The sequence below is a fragment of the Strongylocentrotus purpuratus genome, unplaced genomic scaffold, assembly GCF_000002235.5.
Source record: "Strongylocentrotus purpuratus isolate Spur 01 unplaced genomic scaffold, Spur_5.0 spur5_scaffold_9, whole genome shotgun sequence".
In the NCBI taxonomy this organism is placed as follows: Eukaryota; Metazoa; Echinodermata; class Echinoidea; order Camarodonta; family Strongylocentrotidae; genus Strongylocentrotus; species Strongylocentrotus purpuratus.
In genome coordinates this window covers 26,433,299-26,442,940 of record NW_022145615.1, presented here as the reverse complement: position 1 = coordinate 26,442,940, position 9,642 = coordinate 26,433,299, and the positions used below count along the sequence as shown (strand labels likewise).

Below are 9,642 nucleotides of genomic sequence, written 5' to 3'. Positions count from 1 at the left end.
TTAATGGTGTATGTGCATTGATCTCGACTATATGCTTGATATAGCATTGTCCTTGTTAATATTTATTAATTCTGTTAAAACCAAGATTTTCAGACACCAAAATATGATCATAGTATCTTGCTATTGATCTTGTGCTTTGAAAACATTTAACGCATGTATTAAATATGTGGTTAAATAAAAGTTCTTAATAGAAATTGATTTCGATTTTCCTGAAGTCTGAATCACAGTGCAAAAAAAAAAATAGAGATAAAAATGCAGATGAGCTTGAAAACTAATAATGTGCCAGTCTCATATATTTTTTAATAAATGTGCAGATGCAAACAAAAATAAATATCTATGCATTAAAGTATACTCCTTTGCCTGTCTCAAAAGTGATTTAAAATGAAAATTTGATAAGAGATTTTGCTGCTAAATGACAATAAAATATTTCTTTCTGTTTTTTTAATACCATGATCAGCATCTAAATATTTTGAAGATACATGCAATTATTAGACATTGAAGAAAAACCACAAAAATAAATCAATTTGGTCCTTATACCAGCACAAGAAAGAAAAGAGCTAAACTGCAATAATTTACAGCAATCACTTTGAAAACAGCATAAGTATACAACCAATAAGTTAGAAAAAGAAACAATCAGTAAATTATGAATCGTTATTTCACAATATTTCTCATGTGCAATTATAGTTAAGTAAACACAAAATTAGCATAGTTATATTGTTAGTGAAAGAGCGTTGGAATTCTAATAATTAACAAGCAAAAGCTGTTCAAAAATTTACATAGCAACATCTGGCTCGGAATGTTACGTAACTACTACTTCTCTTTGGTGAAAATTAAACGACCTTGTCTTATCTTTCGATAATCTTGAGTTCTGATGATCATACAAAATATGGCGGAATTTGATTTCAAAACTAATTAGTTTATAATAAAACAAATAAAAATATACAAGCTGTCAGAACATGTTTGATATCAGTCATAACTAGATCATACAGTGTATATAATACAAATAACCCAGAGGATTACAGTATATCCATGTCAATGATTTTACCTTGCCATGATGCTATCTTCAACAAATTTGAATTCAAATTTTAAAGGTCTGACCAACCCAAAATAAATAAACAATCCTATTTATTTATTACAAACGCAACAAGATTCAAAAGGGAAAACAAATTTGAGAATTTGTCTTTAAAAAGGATATTTCATCACCAGAACTAAAGATTATCTCTACCCCTTAATAGCTGTAATATGGAACTGTTGAAATATCGTCTGTTTGGAGCCAGAAGGGTGTTAAGCACAGAGTTAACTAACGCCCTTCTGCCTCTTAGCAAACAATATATGTCAATGTGGGAAAGTATATGCTCTATAGTTCTTGCAAGGAAACATTGTTTCAATTGAAATGACTATGAAATGTAAAAACAATACACAGAACGTTAACTACCACAGCGCATGTCTTAAGGAGTATTTCCTCATGATGAATATGAATAGACTTGATTGGAATGGGGCGATTCCGTGCAGTGCGTCCCCTACAACATATGTCTTTTATCCATCAATTTCATTCAAAAATGAAAATAGCTTGGTATGGAGACACATTGCTCGGAATCTCCAGATAGTGCCAGGAAAAAAAGTCCCCCACCATGGAAACTAATATGTATAAACAGGCATACATGTAGATCCCTTCATTTATATTGCCAATAAGATATTTTTTTCTCCTTCGAATATGTACATGAACTCTACCTTAATGAATACTGATCTACCTATTACAAATATTAATTACCAGTACTATAAATGGGATGGAATCATATCAATGAATACTTCTAACATTTTGAATACAAATTAAGTACTTGAACGAGTATCAGAGTAATAATTTCAGAATACGGCGCATACAAATGAAAGTGAAAATAATACCTCCTCCTTGAAACTACAGCTTAGCCTAGAATCTTCATGATGAAACTTGAGAAATTCATAACGTATAAGCTCTTCAGATTCTTGATGGATTCTCTAAATCATTCTCTATGAGCATATTCTCATTGAACGTTAAACCACGCATTCTACCATCATCATGTAATATTATTTTCAACTGTAGTTATGTTGTAAAATCCCCTCTATTGCTGTTCAATTTAACCAGTTTGTTGAATTTTGTCTACATCGTTGTGATAAAATACAATATTTTTTAGCAGTGCTAAAACATCTGAAGACACATGATTTGCTCTATCTACAAAAGTGGATGTTAACAGTTTTGAGTTATGCAGTACATGATTGATGAAGCACTATATTGCAACATAGTATTCATTTAAATAAGTAGTTATTTCCTAGTCATGATTCAAAATCAGCATGCAATATGGACATACATCAGAACACAGACAGACAGTCGAAACACAGAAGTACTGTTCATTATAAGTCAAAACATATACAGCTACAATAGGCCATTTTCGTAATGTAACCAAATTTAATGCATAAGTCTTTGTAAAGTGCCTCAATACAAATTATTCTATTCACCTGATTAGAATAATAGTATTTCAATAGACAGAATCCGAACTGCATACATTAGTTGTTGCCAGGTTGGACAAACATTATGGCTTGACCTACCTAGCAACACTTAATATATGCAGTTGCATTCTGACTATTGAAATACTATTATTCCTATCAGGTGAATGAAATAATTTGTATTGAGGCACTTCAAAAAGACGTATGCATTAAATTTGGTTACATTACGAAACTGGCCTATTCACTCTAAACACACAACAAGTAAAAGGAAATCAGTATAAAGAAGAAAATCAGTGGGGAGACGAGTTTCATCATCATACCCCATATAGGAGCTAGAATACAAAATATACATTAACAAATCCTCATCAAATATGAACATGACCATTACCAACACCAACAGACCAAATCTCTCAAGTTTAAGTACATTCATGTATTATTTTTTAAATACTCTTTGTTAATTGATTAAAGATATATACATTGGAAATGAGACGTAGAGCAATGGTATTACAGAGTATCTATTGATACCCCCATTTCATACATTCCATTGAGAACCAATATGTTGCCAGAATTTTGGGCAGCTGACCCCTTTGTTCTAACCATTCAAAGAGTGTGGTCACTGGTCACTTTATAGATGACCGTCACCTTTAACCCTTAGCAGTTAAAAGTTTCCTTATTTTCTAAATTAATCAGTTTTCCCTCCCCATTTGGCAACAATTAAATCGTATTTTCCACTTTTTTCATAGTTTGAAAACACAAAACGTGCTGCAAACTGTGCTGGTGTAGAAACCCAGTCCCCTTTCTAGTCATGATGTTATTAGTAAAACGGAGAAGATAAAAACACAGGCATGAAATTCGCTAGACATAAGGTCTCATGAATAATGTAGCATTCAAGGAACTGTTTATTTTTTAGTACCATTTCTTGCATCACAATTATATATGACAGCTTTGATACTACTTTACAGAGCATGATGATATGATTTTACAATTATTATACACAATTTCAGCAAATGATTCATCAATTGGTGTACATGGACATTTACTGTAGAGAGGACAAGAGATGTAAGAGCTGTATTGTCTGCAGTAGGATAGCTTTAATAGCGCTATTGTGTTTGCTGCCCTCTTGAGGCATGATCATGTTAAATTGTTATTTTCTCATGTTTGCCTTATTTGGCTCTGCAGGTAAAGACAGATGTCATTATGTTTTGCTCAGCTATGGCACATAATTCTGTACAGTCTCTAACTAAGATGGCCTAATAATGTCTTGAACAGCTTGGGAGGTAAGCATGATGAAAGCTAATGAGGCAAAGAGTACTTAGAATGATGTGACATCTTTCAGTACTGCACAATGATGAATTACACACAAACTTAATAGATGTAGATAAATATTAATTAAAAATGAACAATGTCTGACTTAAAAATCTAATTGTTCTATACAACATAAGGCACCTTTTTTTATTTTCCTTCAACAAAACTTCTGTGCATTAAAATGGGCATTTCCAACTGCTGCAAAATCTTTTCTCCTGTTACTCTCTTAAGTAAAGCATGAATGGAATTGCATACTGCAATAAAGAGAACACATGTTTAAGCTGATTCCGAGATTGGTCACGCTATCAGCAACACTTACCACAAACCTTCAGACACGGGTGGGGTGATTGGTTAGCTGCAACGACGAATCATAATCATGACTCCCCAAGTGTCCCAATCTTATTATTAATGGTTGTTGGAAGACTTGTAATTAAAGGGGATCAAATGTCATCAATCAACACTGTCTGGATGGTGCCAGACTAGTCCAGCCCAGTAGACTAGTCCAAGTCATCATCAACAACACCATACACTCAAAGACATCTTCTCAATACAGCAGTGCTAGGGAATAGAACTATCGGTCCAGGACAAGGTTTCTTGGAAGCAGTTGGAAAGGCCAATTTCATAAGACTACATTTATTCAGCTCTCAAGTCCCATGAGGTACCAAGTACCTGGCCTTTTAGAGATGGTCTACCACGCCATTCCGGTCCTGGCCTTGGTAGGTAATGCCTACAGTCTGGAAAGTATCTGGTTCCTCTAGGTCCTCTTCCTCATCATCACTCACCTAGGAAAGAAAGAATCAATAAGATTATTTGATGAGGTACTGGAACAATCAAAGACTAACCCCACTTGAAAGAACAACATTAAAGATAAAGTTGAGTTCTGGGCATGCGATTGCATTGTGAAAGAAAAGGTGTGGAATGGATCAGAAAAAGTTGATCATGTAGCATGTAAGTATTGGTGTGTACTGGAAGGTTCTGGAGTCATCAAAATCATAATAAATTTGGCCAAGTCTTGATAAAGTAACAAGCACGGTACACAGAAAGATGTATATGAGACTACACAAGTGGTGTCGGGCATACTTACCTTGATTTCCTTATCTTTCTATTCTCATTATTCAACCAGTATACATTTTCTACCAAAATTGTTTGGCAAATGACATTTATTTGTTATCTTGAACATTCAGTATAAGTTTTGTTTGATTCTGTGAGAATCATTTTCTTTTTTTACCGGAACTCAAGTTTATCTTTATTACCATTTCCATTTATATAGTACAACTTACTTTTATGATATTCTCTAAATGCACTTATAAGGTGTTGTTAGCCTGGCTAAGGCTCTCCTACTATTGCAAGGCTCTCAAGCTTCAGCCGAGAGCCAAAGTATCTGTCCAAAGCATATTTCATAATTTGGGACCAGAGGCAAACAGAATTTTATCATGATTTTTAGGTTATCTGTTCTCATAGAAAAGTGCACTAAAGGACATGTATACAGAGTGACGACCTGCTTGCAAGATTACGTTTGTACGTTCCCCTTTGTTGTCTTTAGTATTGTATGTACATGTAAGTACTGTATGAGCTATCCTTGTAACTTCCTTCTTCTTAACTTCTCTCTCTTCTTAACTTCCTGTAGCTGCCTTTACCTTATGTAATCTTGATCTTTCCTCTGTTGTTATGAATGTATGTATTATGTTTTTTATATTAAAAAAGTTTGTATCTTGTTTATGCTAAGTATTTATTTGGGGATCACTCTCATCAAGCCAATTTTAGCATTCATAATTCCCCACTTGATTTCATCTTATGTTGATGATGAACAAACATGTATAAACTTTTGATGCTTTTTAAAAGAGAGTGTAGTAAATAAATGAAATATCCCCCCCCCCAACCCCTCCCAAAAAAAAAACACCCTTTTTTGTCATGTTGACTTACATCTCCATAGATATCCTCCTCGTAGTAATCATCATCAGGCTTCCCAAGCGCGACATATTTGTCCTTGATGTTGTAGTTCATGGAGGGTACCTTGGCGTACTTGTGACTCCAGCAGAGTTTGCCGTGCGAGCGGGCCTGCAGGAGACCAAAGACCGCAAAGAACAGGACGATCACTAACAGCACGCAGAAGACGATGGTACTGATGTGATACCTCTTCACGCCTCCCACTACAGCCGGCGCGTCGTGTACGTAAGCTTTGGGGCACTTGTCTGTGGGAATAAAGGCAGAAGCAAAAAAGGTCAGTGAGCAGTACAACATGATGGCGGAAGCATGCTTCATCTGCACGCCTCCAACGACTGGCACTGTGCATGTGCTTTGGGGCTCTTGTCTGAGGGGAGGTTTAAAGAAATTAAAACTACGTCAATAAACAACATGGTCCCTTTTCACTTCATACATGTATATAAGCTCCACAGCTGTGTTGGATAAGAGAATGAGTTAACGGGTGAATATCCATGGATTGTGTTGTACATCTCAGCGAGTTGTAGAATGCTAGTATTCTCATTATATCTCCTATCAAAGATGATTGGATAGTACTGAATTCAAACTGTGATTCAAAGTTATTAGATGGTAGTTTTCTTTAAAATCTGACTCTGTTTTAATCTCACATGATATTTCCATTTCTATTTCCATTCTTGCATAAATGTTTTGAAAGATAATGATTACACTGCCGAAAACCAAAAGGGCATTAAATCATTTACTTTTAAAACAGAATTAACGCCCTTCTGGCTTTCAACTGACAACAACTACATGTCAACATACTTTGACCTAATCTGTCCCATTACAGACGAACCTGCATGTATACTTTTTCCAGTTTACGGATCTCATTTTGACAATTGCAATATAATAATTTTCTATATTGTTTTAGATTATGATTAATTGCAATAATTGCTTCAAAATTTCAAGTTACTTTCACAGTTATTCATCCTTCTACTATCATTTAGCAAAATATGTATATAGCTTGAGGTATGAACAATTATGATAACTTTATTATGTATCATTTCAATTTTACATGTGTATGATCAATCATCCTGTTTTTATACACACTTTATGTAAACATTGCATTATTGGTCCTTGGGGACTACTGCATTGTACATTGCATGTGTTGATATTAATAAACCAAATTTTATTCATTTAGAAATAATTGTCTCACGTGTGTCAGGGTCATCGCATCTCTCACAGCACTCCTCGTTATCTTGAACATCATTGCAGCATGGAATGCACCTGGAGTTATTACGGTCAATTTTCTCGAGTCGTAGAAGCCCCTTGCAGGAAATGCACTGGTCGGGGGCCGGTCCAAAGCATTCTGCACAGTTGGCATCGCACAAGCCACACGTCTGTCAAATAGAATGAAGAGGTAATAATAATAATAATAATACGCAGTTTTTATAAAGCGCTTTTTACAATCACTAATTAAGCGCTTCCAAACTTAGAGATTATTACCCCGGCTTAAGCTGTGCTGCTATTACGGCGCTCTAGCATTTCAAAGAATTAATTCCCGACAGGTACCCATTTACATCACCTGGGTTGAGTGTGGCAAATGTAGTTCAATGTCTTGCCAAAGGACATTAGTGCGGCGGCAGGTCTCTAACCGTGGACGTTGTGATAAACTTAATCACTTAACCAGACAATCTATGGTCAGCTTTTACAGAGAAGCTCGATTCCTGCTAAAGACTAACAATTATTTGTTAGCTGAGCTTTCACACTCTTGTCAGTTTGGGAGAATATCTATCCTCAGGAGAAGACTGATCTTCATAAGAACCTCACGCATATTCCAAATGACAATGACAAGAAGTAGCTGGACAGTTGGGACCAAACTTTCTTGCCACTAAGTGTGTGTAGTCCCATATACCCATATATATATTACTTACATATATATATATATATATATATAAGTTACTGATGAGCCGTACCAATAAAGTGTAACCTTCAAACTCCTATATCTACATTTGCTCCTACAGTTGAGCACTGTCAGAAATTGCAGTTTCACTAAACTTGCTTATATATATATGTACTCCATGAAATTACAAGTAATCAGGCAGTAGTTTTGAGACAACAACCGTCTCGGCAAATCTTTAACAAATATTATTTATTGACAAATTGAAAACATAATCCTTTTAAAATTGCAAGTAAAACACGATTCAAGACGGAAATACGAATGTAAGTAGTACTTTCTTCACAAACAGTTACGTTTAGAGCAGTTTTTTAATGTGAATTTGTGCTGGTCGGAAGCAGTATATTTCATCAAGTCCTCCGTGCTGGTCTGGCCCGACCGGCCGGCCTGCCCAGAGCCGACCACCGTAGCTAAACGCTGCTTGCTATTATATTACCGAACCCCGAACCAAACCAAGTTTGGGTGAAAAATTGCCAAACTCTGCCGAACCAAACCGAACACGAACCGAACACGAACATGTCGTCTAACTTACAGCACTATCTTGTACCCCTTCATTTCTGTTGTAGTATCTTCCGCTCCCGCATCTATTGTAACAGACTCCATTGTCCAGTTCATGGTTGGGATGACAAGAAGTGCAGTCGAATGGACCATAATCTGGAGAAAAAAAAAGGAAAAGGAATTTTTAAATACTGATACACGTCATCTCGTAACTTACAATTTTATTTTTCATCTCGTGACCAGCAAAGCAGTTCTCTCTCAATTAAAAATACATTCACTCAGGGTCTTGTAACATAAAATGTAACTGAATTATAATCAATTGTAAAAAAGCTATAATTGTATCTCCAATCTTTCTGCAATTCACTGTATCTATCTGTAACATAAAATGTATCATTACTTACTATTCATGGTAAATTTACGTTTGATTAAAGGAGACACAATTGTTATTCTTTTGAGAAACATGTATGTCTAATCGGAACATTTTATGTTACAGGGCCTAGGTCCTTGATCTGGTGGTGTCGGTTCATATTGAAGGTGTCAACACATCACTGTAAGCAGAGTTCAATAATTACCTCATATCTGTGGACTTTCAAGAACATTTTCCACAACATATGACCCCCTTTTAAATTTTGCCTAAAAGCAGGTACAAAATGGACTCTTCAAATTTAACACTATTTTGGGCTGATCGACAAAAAAATTGGGTTGGGGTACAGTATTTTCATGGAATTACCTGTTAAGAAAAAATTCCCTACTTTGTAGCAGAGTCCTAATAAAACCCGGAGCAACTGTCACACGACCATACTTCGGAGCATCTTCTCACCTGAAAACCCAATTGCAACTCTAACTTTAACCCTAAATCTTTGAAAAAATAAGCCTGAGGGGTGTTTTACAAAGATACAAAATATATTCAAAAGAGAAAATTCTACTATTTAGACTTATCATAAATTCCACATCAAGAACATGTAAACTCCTTGAGACTAGAAAATATGGATGATTTGAATCGACATTTTATGCCTTTTAAAATAACTTTTACAAAATATTTTCATAGATGCTAAAGGCTTTCCATAATTGTTATGTCCAACTTAGAGTTAAGTTCAACTTGGGATCTTTGTGAAACACCCCCCAGGAGCAATCTTCACAGGAATCAAATTCAATCTTCTTACCAGTACAAGACAAACACAGGTCATCACACTCATGACATACTGGGACGTTCTCTAGCACGGTGAAGTATCCATCACCACACTCATCCACACACGTCGCCCCAAGAAGGACCTGGTCGATACGACATGACGTGCAGGCTGATCCAATTCCGATACACGTCTGGCAAGTCTTGTCGCACCTCTGGCATTGGAATTCTGTATCTGGATAATATCTAATTAAAAACAAAAACAATAATAATAATAATAATAATAATAATAATAGATTTATATAGCGCAGCTTTTCTACAAAATTATTCAGCTGTGCCGGTTCAGAGCTCCGTTTTG

The 9,642-nt window shown here is 35.4% G+C and overlaps 1 protein-coding gene across 2 annotated transcripts in view; it reads right to left on the bottom strand.

Annotated features, from left to right (window-relative positions):
• Nucleotides 1-2,939: 2,939 nt before the first annotated feature.
• The window catches only part of LOC578721 (proprotein convertase subtilisin/kexin type 5), a 50,408-nt gene continuing 43,705 nt past the window's right edge, over nucleotides 2,940-9,642 (bottom strand). For both annotated transcript variants that reach the window (XM_030976752.1, XM_030976753.1), the window contains 5 exons: nucleotides 9,322-9,530; nucleotides 8,193-8,314; nucleotides 6,920-7,103; nucleotides 5,710-5,978; nucleotides 2,940-4,568 (listed from right to left, as the gene is read on the bottom strand). In XM_030976752.1, coding sequence (XP_030832612.1) covers nucleotides 4,464-4,568; nucleotides 5,710-5,978; nucleotides 6,920-7,103; nucleotides 8,193-8,314; nucleotides 9,322-9,530 — 889 coding nt within the window. In that variant the 3' untranslated portion in view covers nucleotides 2,940-4,463. The remainder of the gene's footprint in view (nucleotides 4,569-5,709; nucleotides 5,979-6,919; nucleotides 7,104-8,192; nucleotides 8,315-9,321; nucleotides 9,531-9,642) is intronic.